Source organism: Microcaecilia unicolor, chromosome 13 (genome assembly GCF_901765095.1).
Source record: "Microcaecilia unicolor chromosome 13, aMicUni1.1, whole genome shotgun sequence".
Taxonomy (NCBI): domain Eukaryota; kingdom Metazoa; phylum Chordata; class Amphibia; order Gymnophiona; family Siphonopidae; genus Microcaecilia; species Microcaecilia unicolor.
In genome coordinates this window covers 100,684,931-100,700,439 of record NC_044043.1, presented here as the reverse complement: position 1 = coordinate 100,700,439, position 15,509 = coordinate 100,684,931, and the positions used below count along the sequence as shown (strand labels likewise).

The 15,509-nt window shown below is 43.9% G+C and overlaps 1 protein-coding gene across 1 annotated transcript in view; it reads right to left on the bottom strand.

Annotated features, from left to right (window-relative positions):
• SZRD1 (SUZ RNA binding domain containing 1) overlaps positions 1-12,775 on the bottom strand; it is a 28,027-nt gene extending 15,252 nt beyond the window's left edge. Inside the window, exon 1 of the mRNA XM_030222348.1 lies at positions 12,624-12,775. Coding sequence (XP_030078208.1) covers positions 12,624-12,674 — 51 coding nt within the window. The 5' untranslated portion in view covers positions 12,675-12,775. The remainder of the gene's footprint in view (positions 1-12,623) is intronic.
• Positions 12,776-15,509: the final 2,734 nt, after the last annotated feature.

Here is a 15,509-nt window from a genome sequence, read left to right as displayed (position 1 = left end):
AAGATTTTGTTTCATTAACATAACATGTAACATAGTAACATAGTAGGTGATGGCAGAAAAAGACCTGTACAGTCCATCCAGTCTGCCCAACAAGATAAATAAAAATATAAAGTAGCGCGTATAAGTTTATTTATTGCATTTGTATCCCACATTTTCCCACCTCTTTGCAGGCTCAATGTGGCTTACAATACATCATGAATAGTGGAAATATATAAGAAAATATACATTTAGTATAACAGAAGGATCTTGGGTAACATGATCATGATAAAACGTGATAGTAGTTTAACGAGCAAATATTGTAAGGCAGTTCTGGATATATGTATAGGAGTTCATATTTGTTATCCCACATTTTCCCACCTATTTGCAGGCTCAATGTGGCTTACATTGTACCATAGAGGCTTTCGCCATCTCCGGTAGAGAAACAAATACAAAGAATTGTTGTGGTTGAATAAGGTTCATGTGTTATAGACACATTGGGGAATCGTAGAGAGGAAGAGTTATGCAGAGTCTATTACGAGCTTTGGTTTAGCTGTGTTGCAAGGTTTAGACACTTAAGTTGGGTCGATAGCGTATGCCTTTTTGAACAGGTTGGTTTTTAATGATTTCCGGAAGTTCAGGTGGTCATACATTGTTTTCACGGCTTTTGGTAGTGCGCTCCACAGTTGTGTGCTTATGTAGGAGAAGCTAGATGCATAGGTTGATTTGTATTTGAGTCCTTTGCAGCTTGGGTAGTGGAGATTTAGGTATGTTCGTGTTGATCCGATTGTGTTTCTTATTGGTAGGTCTATGAGGTCTGTCATGTATCCCGGGGCTTCGCCGTAGATAATTAATTTTATGGACCAGGGTGCAGATTTTAAAAGCAATACGTTCTTTGATTGGTAGCCAGTGTAGTTTTTCTCGGAGGGGTTTGGTGCTTTTGAATTGCGCTTTTCCAAATATAAGCCTGGCTGCTGTATTTTGAGTGGTCTGAAGTTCCTTTATGAGTTGTTCTTTGCATCCTGCGTAAATGCCATTACAGTAGTCTGCATGGCTTAGTGCCCTTGATTGTATCAAGCTGTGAAATGTTTCCCTCGGGAAGAATGGTTTCACGCGTTTGAGTTTCCACATTGAGTGGAACATTTTCTTAGTTGTAGAGTTAACTTGGCTCTCAAGTATAAGGTTACGGTTGATAGTAACGACGAGGATTTTCAGGCTGTCTGAGATAGGGAGGGTGTAGTCTGGGGTGTTTATATTTGTGGGTTTGTTCGTAGTGTATTGGGATGATAGGATGAGACAGTGTGTTTTATCTGTAGAGTCCATGTTTAGGCTGAGCTTGATTTCACTGGTAATTTCTGTCAGGTCATGTTTGTAAGGTATGTATAGTGTGACATCATCTGCATAGATGAATGGGTTGAGGCTAGTGGTGTCATCATTAGGTTGAAGAGGATCGGTGATAGTGGTGATCCTTGAGGTACTCCGCAGTCGGCTTTCCACGGTGATGGTATGTTTGAATTTGATTTCACTTGGTACGTTCTACTGGTTAGGAAACCCTTGATCCAACTAAGTATGTTTCCACCAATACCAAAGTAATCTAGGAGTCTTAGTAGTATATTATGGTTTACCATGTCGAATGCAGTAGACATGTCGAATTGAAGGAGAAGTATGCTTTTACCTGTTGCTATTTCCTGCTTGAATTTGGCCAGGAGTGTAATGAGTACTGTTTCAGTGCTATGGAGGGGGCGAAATCCTGATTGTGATTCATGTAGGATTGAGAATTTGTTTATGTACTCACTGAGTTGTTTGGTTACCATGCTTTCCATCAGTTTGACTGCTAGTGGGATAGATGCTACTTACTGGGCAGTAATTGGTGAGTTTGCTTGTCTTTTTCTTGGTGTCTTTAGGAATTGGGCCGAGTAGGATGTTGACATTTTCCTTAGGGAAGTGAGCTTGTTGGAGTAAGTAGTTTAGGTGGGATGCGAGGTCTGCTATGAAGCGGTCGGGGGCGGATTTTATCAGGTAGCTGGGGCACATATCCAATTTGCAGTGAGTGTCAGAGAACTTATGAATCGCATGGGTAACTGTTTCGGTGGTGAGGAGAGCGAAGTTTGACCAGGTTCGGTCCGCTGGATATTCTCCAGGGGTTGGGTCCAGACCGTTGATGAAATTTTCAATATCAGTGTTGTCAAGAGAAAGTGTGCTACATAGATTTACAATTTTTTCATTGAAATATTTAGCAAGTTAGTCTGCAGATGGGATGTCTGTGTTGGTTGTTGTGACCAAGGTGGTATCTAGTAGTTTGTTTACGAGTTGGTATAGTTTCTTTGCGTCTTTGTAGTCTGGTCCTATTTTGGTTCTGTAATATGACCATTTGGCCTGTCTTATTGCATATTTGTATTTTCTTTGTAATTGTTTCCAAGTGTTGAGCTCTTTCGAGTTTCCTGGATTGTGTTTTTAGTTTTTTTCAGTTCGTCGTTGAACCATGGTATCGAGATATGTCTTTGTGGTGTTCTTGTTTGTAAGGGTGCTATTTCGTCTAGTATGTTTCTGCATTTTTGTCCTAGTTAGAGAGGTAGTGTATGGAGTCCGTTTGTGTTGTCCATTTGCTATTGTATATTTGTTGCCAGAATGTTTTCGAGTCTATTTGGCCTTTTGTGCTGTAGGTTGTGTGTTCTTGTATATGGTGTGAGCTCTTCTTCCGGCAGTTTAGGGATTGTCAGTCCATGTAGTGGTCAGTCCATGGTGTTTCTGTCCATTTAATATCAGTTATTATTAAGTTTTGGACTGTGGACAATTTATGTGAGATGAGGTCAAGTGTGTGCCCTTTGACGTGGGTTGCTTACATGTGTGGCCATTTGAGATCCCATAAGTGGAGGAATTCCTTGCATTCTCGTGCGTTGGCTGAACTTGATTTGTATCTACCATTTTCAGGGCACAGACATATAAACTTGCAATCCGGCAGGCTGACCTATTACCCTGCTGCAGGTGGTTTGTAAGGCGCCCCGGAACATTCCAATTGGTGCAAGGTCCCCAGTGGCATAAAACTGTCCTTGCCGTGACACGTGCCTGTTGGGGATGGGACGACTTCCCTATGAAGAAAGATTAAGGAGGCTAGGACTTTTCAGCTTGGAGAAGAGACGGCTGAGGGGAGACATGATAGAGGTATATAAAATAATGAGTGGAGTGGAACAGGTGGATGTGAAGTGTCTGTTCATGCTTTCCAAAAATACTAGGACTAGGGGGCATGCAATGAAACTACAGTGTAGTCAATTTAAAACAAATCTGAGAAAATATTTTTTCCTCCAACACATAATTAAACTCTGGAATTCGTTGCCGGAGAACGTGGTGAATGCGGTTAGTTTGGCAGAGTTTAAAAAGGGGTTAGACGGTTTCCTAAAGGACAAGTCCATAAACCGCTACTAAATGGACTTGGGAAAATCCACAATTCCAGGAACAACATGTATAGAATGTTTGTACGTTTGGGAAGCTTGCCAGGTGCCCTTGGCCTGGATTGGCTGCTGTCGGGGACAGGATGCTGGGCTCGATGGACCCTTGGTCTTTTCCCAGTGTGGCATTAGTTATGTACTTATGGTGTGTGACCAAAGGGGCAGATCCTACCCTTTTGGAGCCCCTTTGGAGCAGGCTTTCTTGCTTCTCTCAGATGGGAAAACACAAAAGTTTTCAGAAAGGACCACCTACACAGCCTGCAGTTATTCAGGGACCCATGGACTTCCATCTTCAGAAGGCCTTGGCTGTCAACCACTACTGACTATCTCTTCCTTATCTGAACCATCTCTTTCCCCTGGGGGTCCTGCCCCACCCCCTCAACCTGTTCTCCCTGTCAGTGGAGGTAGCCCCAAAGTGAGCACTGCCTTGGAACCACAGGGAGTTCATAATTCAGATTCTATCTTCTTGGATTAGCAAGCTCCAAGTACTGGTCTCCAGGAAGTAGGAAAGATACCATCTCCAGTTTCTCTTTCACTTCCCTCACTTGTTCCAGCTATTCTTAGTCCTTTTCAGGAAGTTTCTTTTTGAAAGATGTTTTGTGTGCTATAAGTTGAGAAGTCTCTTCAGGAAAATCTTTCCAATTTAGCTAGATTTACAGAGGAAACTAAATTGACAGAGCAGGATTCCAAATTAATATATTTAGCATCATAGCTTGGTAAAGCTGAATCTCAAATGGTTACTGTTTATGCTCCAGCTGCTACAATGATTAAAGACAGTTTGTCTACGTATTTTCAGTTGGAATCCCTTGGAAAATGTATTAAGAGCCAAGAACTTGCATATTTTTAACTTTCCAATGACACATTTTTTGGCACCATTGGAGATCCTCAAGATTTATATGAAAGAAGATGTGTTGCAATTAACTTATGATGATTCAATAGTTGCAAAATTGTATTATTTGCCTTCTGGAGTTCAAAAGTCTGATAAGGAGGGAGTATGTGATGAGATTAAAAAGTTTAGATTTTTTATCTACATAGTAACATAGTAGATGACGGCAGAAAAAGACCTACACGGTCCATCCAGTCTGCCCAACAAGATAACTCATATTTGATTTGTACCTGTGCTCTTCAGGGCACAGACCGTATAAGTCTGCCCCGCACTATCCCCGCATCCCAACTACCAGCCCCACCTCCCAACCACCAGCTCTGGCACAGACCTTCTAAGTCTGCCCAGCACTATCCTCACTATCCTCACCTAGATTCTTAGAAGCTTTACAGGAGTCAATTGCTAAAAGAGCAACCTTGCTGGTGTCTTTTCATAAGTTGCTTATTTTGCAGACTTTTCTAGAAAAAAAAAATATATATATATATATATTTTTTTTTTTGCTCAGAAAGTTACTATTTTCTCTGATGTGGCCAGACCTACTCAATTGCGTCATAAAGCGTTCTTGCAGCTTTGATCTTGTGTGCTGTCTGCCTGATCTGTGACTCAGGCAGGCTGTTTGTCTGTCTGGGGGGGGGGAGGGGGAGAGACAGGAGGGAAGAGATGCAGTCTTACCCTCCCTCCCCAGACTGTGTGCTGCCTACCTGAATATTTATTTTATTAATACAAATATTATTGTTTGAAGTTTTCCTCCACTTCCTTTTTTTTTAAATTTCAATTATAAATTTTGTGTTTAAATCATGTTTATTGATGACAAGCAACAACAGGAAGAAAAAATTGGATAATACCAGTCATCAAGTTTTCAAAAGATATCCCCCTCCCTCCCTCCCAACCACAACCCACCCTATAACAGAACAACAATAGTATTCAGAGGGATAGAGGATCAAAACTCCAGCACTTTTCTGAATATCGACATAAAAATAAAATTGGACCAGCACACACCACTACCCTAATGCTTGGTGCATGTGTAGAAGAGTTCAGCACTGTGCATATCAGGCTGGTAAAACCTGAACATGAAGCACACACTGGTGTCTGTTTCTGCAGCCTAAATATAAGCGTTTTTAAATTATTTTCCCTGGATTCTTATATTTAGATGCAAGTAACAAAACACCAACGTGTGCTTTGTTTTTGTTTGTTTGTTTGTTTTAAAGCACGGCTGCTTTAAATTTTGACATAGAACGCCAATGTGTGCTTCACGTTCAGGTCTGGTTGTTTCTCACAACCCGTGCTCAAGGGCTTGCACAGGTTTCCTTCTGCTTCAGCAATCAAAACCAGTAGATTTTGCAGAAAGAACCATGAGAGAAAATAAAGAGATTTGACATACCGCTTTTCTGTGGTTTTTGCAACTACATTCAAAGAGGTTTACATAGTATACACAGGTAGTTATTCATACCTGGGGTAATGGAGGGTTAAGTGACTTGCCCAGTCACAAGGAGCTACAGTGGGAATTTAACCCAGTTCCCCCAGGATCAAAGTCTGCTGTGCTAACCACGAGAATCATAGGAAATCCAACACCCTAATGCATGCTCGGACTTGGCGTTATTTTTTTACAGCGGTAACGCACCTTTCTTTCAGAAGCTCTTTTCTGATCATTGGGAAGGCATACATAATGACCTCATTTAAATGAGCTTGACTACATTTGCATAATATCTGCACTAAGGCTTGGCACGCTCGTTTGCTGCGCTAGACCCCTCTAATCATTCTGCGCAGGTAAATGCAGGCGCAAGTACAGCCCTAATGGCCTGTAGTGCCCATGTTTACTTTTGGTCATCGGGGCCTCAGACAGAAATCCAGGAGTGCACCGGAGAAAGATAGAGGAAGAGAGATTTAAAAAAAAAAACCCACCACCCGATGCATGAAGTTCAACTTGGATTTTCCCCAACAAAATACAAGTACAAACCAAACAACGCATTCAAGAATGTTCTTGTATAACTAGTTTGTTTTTGTTCCAAAACAAGCAAATACTGACTTGTAGTGTGAAATTCAACAAATTAAGTTATAAAGAATGCTTTCTAATCTCTTTGGAATTCTGCTTGTGTTTTTAATTGTTAAAAGACAACAAATTCCAAAAACATTAAATTATCTCCAGAATTCCAACTATCTCTTAAAGTAATCTTTATGTATTATAATGAGGCACTTCAGAGTAAATGCAATCTTTATTTCACCCTCCCCCTTGCATACTCCGTTTTCAGGTAAATTGCTCTTATCTGTGACTCCCTCCACCACCAAACAGTGCACTGCATGGCTGGAAGAGACTTCTGGGGGGGGGGGGGGGGGTCGATGCTCAAAACAAAGGATCTGGTGGCTTACTGACCTCAGAAGTGCCACGTCTGATACTACACTTCTACCGTGATGAATTACAAACCTCAATCGTCATCGATCACCACCACCTCCCTATACCATTAAATTTTAAAGCTATTTATTCTTATGTTAAGAAGAATTTTTGTACACATCTGAACTATTGGCATTTTTCTGCAGTGTCGGCTTAGGGAAGGTTAACATCCGACATGGCACATGTTTGGCTTTTAGATTCCTCTAAGATATCCCTATTAGTCCATGCTCTTCCTGCCGACTAGATCTAATGTGAACACTAGATCTAAGCAGACACTGCAGAAAAACACCAATAGTTCAGATGAGTACAAAAATTATTCTTAACATAAGAATAAATAACTTTAAAATTTGTGTAATGGTATAGGGAGGTGGTGGTGACCGATGACAATTGTGTGTAATTCGTCATGATAGAAGTACAGTACCAGATGAAGCACTTCTGAGGTCAGTACACCAGGTCCTTTAAGTTCTTCAGTAGCTTGGAGTTTTACATATGATGTGAAGTGATAACTGATGTTCCATTGCACTGAGAAGATGTATGGACACGGCCACAGTATAGCTGTTTTCAAAACCTAACACTGGCAATTAGCACTGGACTATATAAGCACATAAGTATTGCCATACAGGGACAGACCAAAGGTCCATCAAGCCCAGCATCCTGTTTCCAACAGTGGCCAATCCAGGTCACCAGTACCTGGCAACATCCCCCAAAAAGTACACGCAAGTTAATGTGCACAGAATGTTCAGAGGGCTCTACCATGGGAAACAACGTGCACGCCAAAGATGGCCACAATTTGTATTTAAATGTATTCAAATGGATGTTGAGGTCATTTGGTATTCCCTCCCAACATTCAGAGAACAGTGCAGAAACAAATGCTGCCCTTAATGCTGGAAATGTATCAACAGCTCAGGAGTGGGGTTAATTACATAGTAACATAGTAGATGACAGCAGATAAAGACCATCCAATCTGCCCAACAAGATAAACTAATTGTATGTGCTACTTTATATGTATATCTGACCTTGATTTGTCCTTGCCATTTTCAGGGCACAGACCTAGAAGTCTGCCCAGCACTAGCTTTGCTTCCCAATTACCGGTGTTGCCACACAGTCTCCGCCAAGCTTCTGTGGATCCATTCCTTCTGAACAGGATTCCTTTGTCTTTATCCCACGCAGGTTTGAATTCCGTTACCATTTTCATCTCCACCACCTCCCGTGGCAGGGCATTCCAAGTATCCACCACGCTCTACGTGAAAAAAATACTTCCCGACGTTTATCTTGAGTCTGCCCACCTTCAACCTCAATTCATGTCCTCTAGTTCTACTGCATTAGCAAGTCTCTCCTTGTATGTCTTGTAACGCAAATCTCATATCATTTTTGTAGCTTTTCATTGCACCGCTTCAAATCTTTTTACATCTTTCGCAAGATATGGTCTCCAAAACTGAACACAATACTCCAAGTGAGGCCTCACCAATGATTTGTACAGGGGCATCAACACCTCCTTTCTTCTGCTGGTTACACCTCTCTCTATACAGCCTAGCATCCTTCTGACTACGGCCACCGCCTTGTCACACTTTTTCGTCGCCTTCAGATCCTCAGATACTATCACCCCAAGATCCCTCTCCCTGTCTGCACATAACAAACCCTCACTGCCTAACACATATGTCTCTGTGAACTTCCACTCCCTAAGTGCATTACTTTGGCAATTAAAATTCAATGCAAAGAAGTGCAAACATTAGACCATTCTTCTAGCTTCTGCAGATCCTTTTTCATGTTTTCCAGTCCCTCTGGGGTCCACTGTTACAAATCTTGGTATCATCTGCAAAAAGGCAAACTTTACCTTCTAACCCTTCGGCAATATCACTCACAAATATAATGAACAGAATAGTCCCCAGCACCAATCCTTGAGGCACTCCACTACTCACCTTTCCCTCCTCCGAGTGAGTTCCATTAACCACCACCCTCTGGCATTGTTGCTATACATGATTTGCTTCTGAGTAGTTGTGGTGTTGGGTATAAATGTTGAATATTTATGTAAAATAAGCCCCCACTGTTTAATTGGATTGACCTATAACTGCGATTTATCATTGCATTTGTGTACATGCGACAGGCATGTTCCTCCCCCATGCTTTTGGTTTCATAGGGTGCAAAAAATTTGAATATCATTTCCTTTTAGCACTGGAGAGCTAGGTTTCTGAGCTGTACTTACACTATGGGGTTTGCACTATTGGCTTTAGCGCCAGAACTATGAGCACCAGGGCCCTAAATTGGTGCGTTATGCCCTCGATCTAGCTACTGTATATCCAGCTACCTTTAATCTTTGAGGCTGCTTTAGCATTTTATGTTTCAACAATTTTTATTGATGATGTGGTAGAGCCATCATCCCATATTTGCTCACCCTTCTAACAGAGGCACCTGTCTATTACCATTTACAGAATTCAGATTTCAATTTTGATGGATGACTCCTCGTCGACAACCAAAGGGTGAAAAGCAGAAAAGGGAATCCCTACTGTCACATCCAAATGGAGGTCCCAATCTCTCTCCCCATCCCCCATGGTCTAATCTCCATCTTAACCCTCAAACTCACTTCCACTTATCAATCCAAACTTGACAAACACACCCAACCGACCCTCCCCCCTGCTGATCCAGACCCAACCCCACCCTAAACTATCTCAAAGTAAACTCAACAGGCTTGTACTCTTTTAGCTGGCTTTCCCTGGTCATTGACTTCTTAAGGAAACCTATTATATAAAACAAATTAAGTTTCTTATTCCATCTGCTGTGATTCTTTCTTCCATTCTCTCCTCCTTCCAGCAGGTGAGCAGCACTTCTTACCTGCATCTATCTTCCTCTGCCAGTTTCACTTCAAATTCTGTCATCAGCACCACACATTCACATTTCAAAGTGAAACGAAGATGACAGTGTACACCACTGAGAAATATTTATTGCGTAATATTGGCAGGAGGAAGGGGAGATAAAAATGTAACCTTACTTTAATGCTGGGCCAGACCCACCGCTAGGCAGACTAGCATTCCAGCAAGAGAGCAGCAGTGCAGTGGGGAGCCTTTGAGTACCCACACACACAAGAGCAGATGTGTCCCATCACTTCAACCAGTAGATTTTTCATCAGGGAGGGCAAGATGCTGCAAGGCTGGTGCTCATGTGGCTACTCAAAGGCCCCATGTGCATGTTTTAGAGGACAAAGGTAGAGTGATGGCAGCAGATGAAAAGGCGAGATGTTGCCTAAAGCAAGGGTTTTCAACCCAGCAGCACTCAGGATACACCCAGCCAGTCAGGTTTTCAGGATACGCAAAATGAACATACATGAGGCAGTGCAAATTTCTCACATGCATATTCATTGCCGATATCTTGAAAGCCAGACTGGGTTGAGAATCCCTGCCCCCAGAGTATTAGCTACTCTTGGGCTGGCATTGCTTTTGTATTTCTCCATACAGAGCTACATATTTGGAGCTACAGAAATAGCATTAGTATTATAACATAACTTAACATTGGTACTTATGTATTGTTATTACCGTATAGTTCTAAACAGTTCACAAATACAAAAAATAACAGGATATACTCCTGGAAATTACAAATACATAAATAAGCCCACAATATTTTTCTTAAATAAAAGTCAAAGTTTCTTCTGAAAACAGGATAGGAATAAAATTGATCAAAACATACAGAGATCACATGCCATGATAGATAAGCAACATCTCATTTACCTTAAGTCTCTGCTACTGTCCCTGTTAGCTCTCTTTCCCAATCCCTTACACTATAGTACAATAAGTATTTACATTTTAACAGTGGTAAATACAATTCCAATTAGATTTCTTGTGATGCAAATATGTTATGCCCTACTAGTGGCTAGTGTAATGTCTAGCTATGAAAGCAGTTGTCAGTTACTGAAATGTTTCATGGAACGGCCTACTGGTGGAGGTGATGGAGACAAAAACTGTATCTAAATGCAAGAAAGCTTGGGACAAGTACATAGGGCCTAAGGGAGAGGAAAAGATAGTAGATGGCATGGATGGGCAGACTGAATAGGCCACGTGATCTTTACCTGCCTTCATTTCTCTCTGTTTCGATGTTTGCACATATATCAAATATTTACAAAAGTGACAGTGCATGATTATACTTAAATATATATTTTTAGCCTAGTGATCTAGGTGACATGAAGACTAATGTGTTATTTTACATACTTTACATCATTTTTTTTAACATACTAAGCATGTGTTTCACCCTCCACTTGCAGTATATTGTACATGGGTACACAGGTATATACAGTATATGCGCCACAATGCCTCTTCAGTGCAGAAACCAGCTGGTGATTTACATGATTCCCTCCCTTCCAAGGCGCAAATCCCAAGCTTAGCCCTTCTTTCCCTATACCCTTCTAGGACAAACTGTTTCTAGATGTTTGCCTTGCCTTACCCCTCTCCCCTCACCAGAACCTAATTTGTAAAAGTGGCTGCATATTAGGTTATGTGTGCCTCTACCGCTCAGGGCCAACCGCAGTATTTGAACTGCCACAGGATTCAAATACTGCAGTCAGCTGTGAATGTTAGAAGAGCACAACACAGCCTAAGATGCAGCAGCAGCAGCTTTCCTCCTCACCGACCTTTACAAATTAGACTTAAGGGGATGGGGTAAAGAATGGCAAACACTAGAAACAGTCTGTCCCACGAGTGTGTGCACTGCAGCAGGGGAAGAAAGGGAGAAACTAAGGTTGTGCGACAAGCGGGGGTGGGGGGCAGGAGTAACAGGAGGAGTGTGGGCCTTGGAAAAGAGAGGTAGAGGGGGATGGCTGTCTGGGTGGTGTAGAAAGCAGGAAAGGTGGACGTCAAATGAGATATAATGGGTAAGGTATACTGTGAACAGTGAGAAATGTGCACCGGGGGGGGGGGGGGGGGAGAGAAGAGAGAAAGAAAATTGTGGTACTGCTACAGCAGTATTCAGAATAAAAAGCTATGGGGGGTGAAAAGTGTGGTAGTAAAGAAGGCCACGGGATGCTTCTGCAGTGCACTGTTAAAAAAAAAAAGACAGTAGCTTTGAAATACAACTATGCTGGGGTAGTGCCTTGACTGTTGTAGGAATAGGGATCAGAGAGCACTGTGGGAGGGTAGGGATGTTTCAGAGAGAGCACTTGGACAGAACTGTGTGCTGAAGGGGTGTCTAAGAAAGAAAGATAGAGAGAGAACTGGGGTTTCTTGCTGGAGAACCATGGGAGAAGAAAGGGAAGGGAGTGGACTGTAGATTTATTATGACACTTGAGGTACAACTGAAAAGGCAAGTTACTTTGGGGTCTGTGGAGGAGGAGGGGGGGGACCACCCTGGAGAAACAGGTAGAGAAAACTTCAAGTTGAACCTGAAGAGGAAGAGAGATAAATGCGATTTGATGTACCGCCTTTCTGTGGTTTTTGCAACTACATAGCAGATACAGGTACTTATTTGTACCTGGGGAATAGAGGGTTAAGTGACTTGCCCAGTGGGAATGGAACCCAGTTCCCCAGATCAAAAGTCCACTAGGCTACTGGGGTGGATCTAGCCCGAGGAGGAGGAAGAAAGTTAGGGGTGTGTCAGAGGACCCCGTTTTATAACGTCTCCTAATTCCCCCAGGAGCAAAGTCTGAATTCTCCAGGCTTGTCTGCTCTGTCCTGGCATCTGGGGTCACGCCCAGGCCCTTCTCTCTGCCATGTGGGCCCGGCCAGGGACACCAGAGCTTCTCCCTGAGACCCAGCGCCTGTTGCCGCCTCCTCCTCCTCCTCCTCCTCCCCTCAGGAGCCCGCGCTGTAAATGGGCTTCTGCGCCTTTAAGAGGCCTTCACCAGCCTGCGCCTCGCGTCCTCCCTGTTAGGGCTCCAGGGGAGCCACCGGCCGCACGGGTCAGTCACTGGGGCCGGCGCCGCTCCAACGCCCGGGCCCCGACCTCTTACCCCACTGTCGGCCGCTTCCTCCCAGCAATCCGCGACCTCCTCATCTTCCATTTTACGCTTCCAGTCGGAAGAGGGGCAGCGCCGGCCGCAAAGCGCCTGCGCAGCGTCACGACGTCACCGCGGACCGCTGCGCGCGCACTCCTTCATTTCCGTCCGGGCCCTCGTAGAATGGAGGCGGAGCGACGAGCGACTGTTAAAAACCAGGGCGCGTGACGTCACGGTGACGCCTCTTAAAGGGCAGCAGCAGTTGTTACAGACGCTAAAGGGAAGGTCTCAGCAGTATAGTCTAAAACGAATTCGGGCAGAAGCTTATTCTAGTCAACAAATATAACAAAAGTTCTTTTGGTCATTGTTTTTCTAATGTTGTTGCTTCCAGTCTTCTCCTACCCAGCATCTCCCCTCTGTTCTTGTCCCTATCTTCCTGTCATATTGAGCATCTCCCATCTCTATGTCCCTACTCTTGCCCTATGTAGTATAACTGTTTGGGGCCCCTATGCCCCCCCCCCCCCCCCCCCCACACACACACACACACACACATATCAGCATCTCTCCCTCTCTTCCTTCCCACCTTCCAAGACAGCGTCTATTCCTTTCTCTTTCCTTCCCCATACCTTCCAGAGATCCAGCAAGTGCTCCTCTCTTCTGGCACCTGCAGGTCCAGCTCCTTCCTTCTTTCCCTGCAGATACTGGCATCTCTTCCTCTGCCCCCCCCCCCCCTTGGCATGCTTTCCTTACTCCAATTCCCTCTCCCTTCCCTACTATCCCAAGAGCAGCATTTCCCCCCTCCCTTCCCTTCATGCACATTTCCCCCCACTCCCTTCCCTTCTATCCAAATGTAGCTTTCCTACCCCTTCCATTAAACTGCATTCACCCCTCCCCCTCCCCCCCCCCCCCCCCCCCCCCCCCCCCCCCCCCCCCAAGATGCCAAGAGGGCTGATCCACTCAGCAGGAGATTTAGGGCCTGCCCCAGCCCAACCCAGTTTTGCCCCAGCTCCGCTCATTGCTCCATTGAGCTCCACCCATTTCTTCACCCCCAGAACAACTGATTTGCAGCCAGTAGCTACAGGAGTGGTCTCCCCATCCAAAGGTAGCAGGAAACAACTTCATAAAACATCATGTCCTGCTGCCATCGGGCATGGGATCAGCTGTAGAAGGAGATAGTGCTTTATGAAGGTGCTTCCTGCTGTCACTGGACAGGAGGCCACTCAATGGGAGATCCTGATTTCTCAGTGGGAAATGACACACAAAAAAGGGAGTCTCCCACTTGTGGCAGGTCTGCTGCCCATTCCCACATCTTCCTTTCAAGTGCAGCATCCCCCCCCCCCCCTCATGCACATTTCCCCCACTCCCTACCCTTTCACCGATGTGCAACATTACTCCCCCTTCCTTTCCTTCAATACAACTTTCCTACCCCTTCCATTCAAGTGCAGCATTCCCACCCCCTTCCTCCTGCATGTCTGATATCTTTCTTTCCTTCTTCCCTCTGCTTGCCCCCCCCCCCCCCCCCATGCAGGTTCTACAAACTTCCAGGTTTGCCAGCACTCTATCAAGCTCTCTCTGGCTGCTCTGAGGCTTCTTTCCCTCTGCTGCATCCTGCTTGTACAGCAACAGGAAGTTGCGACAGAGGGAAGGACCCCGCCAGCAAACAGGCAAGTTTGTAGGGCCCGCACAGTGGGGGTGAGACAAAGAGAAGGGGAGATGCCAGACCTGCTGGAGGGAATGGGGTAGGGCAGTGGTTCCCAAACCTGGTCCTGGAGGCACCCCAGCCAGTTAGGTTTTCAGCATACCCACAATGAATATTAATGAGAGAGATTTGCATACACTGCCTCCACTGCATGCAAATCTCTCTCATGGATATTAATTGTTTATCACTTTATTATGACCTAATCACCTTTTATCAAAATCAATACTAAATATTATTACAAACACGTTACTTTATTCAAATCAAACATAATCACTGGTTAATATTTAACAAACTACTTATACATAGACTGTGTTCTATTCTAATACTCAATATAGTTCTTCAAACTTTCATGACCTATTAAAAAATGCATTGTCACAAAAATCAGATGATTTATCTTATCTTCATTCCAAACGACGAAATGTTAAATGTTCCATCATGAAGTTCATTGATGAGTATCAATCACTAGTCCGTTGATAAACAGAAAAAAAAGAATCCAAAAAAGAAGTTCACAACATCTTCGGGGTGGGTCAATCTTCTACTGAAGCAAATTACTCCACTCAAACCGGATCCTTATATCTAGTTTCCTTCACAGTGATTTTCAGTTTCAATCCACATTCATACATATATCCACAGATCTCAACACAGGCCGTGTTTCATTATAACTTCTTCAGGAGATCCAGCCACATCAGAACACTGGGCTCACAACAGGAAATCCCTTCTAGTAGCGTGAAACGTCACGATTATATTAACATGAATATTAATTGTGGATATACTGAAAATCTGACTGGCTGGGTGCCTCCAGGACCAGGTTTGGGAACCACTGGGGTAGGGGAACGAGAGGTTAGGCAAAGCCAGACTCACACAGGAAAAACTTGTATTGTTTATTGTTTCTGCTGAATGCGAACACGTGACATGCCTGCACTCATTTGAATAATGCACAGGTGACACATGAGTAGTTTGGTGTGAGGATGGAGGGGGTGGGTACTAATGCACAATTGGTTCTCCTCCCCTACTACCTATATGTCACTCTTACTCTCTGTCTCCCCTCCCCCCAACTATTCATATCTATGGGAGGGGACCGCCAAAATTAGGCAACAAGGATATTGGTGCAGTTTATTCCAAGGAAAGAAGTTCTAAGAGCACAATGCTGAATAAATCAGACTAAGGTCCATCAGCCCAGCATCCTGCCATTGGCCAGTCCA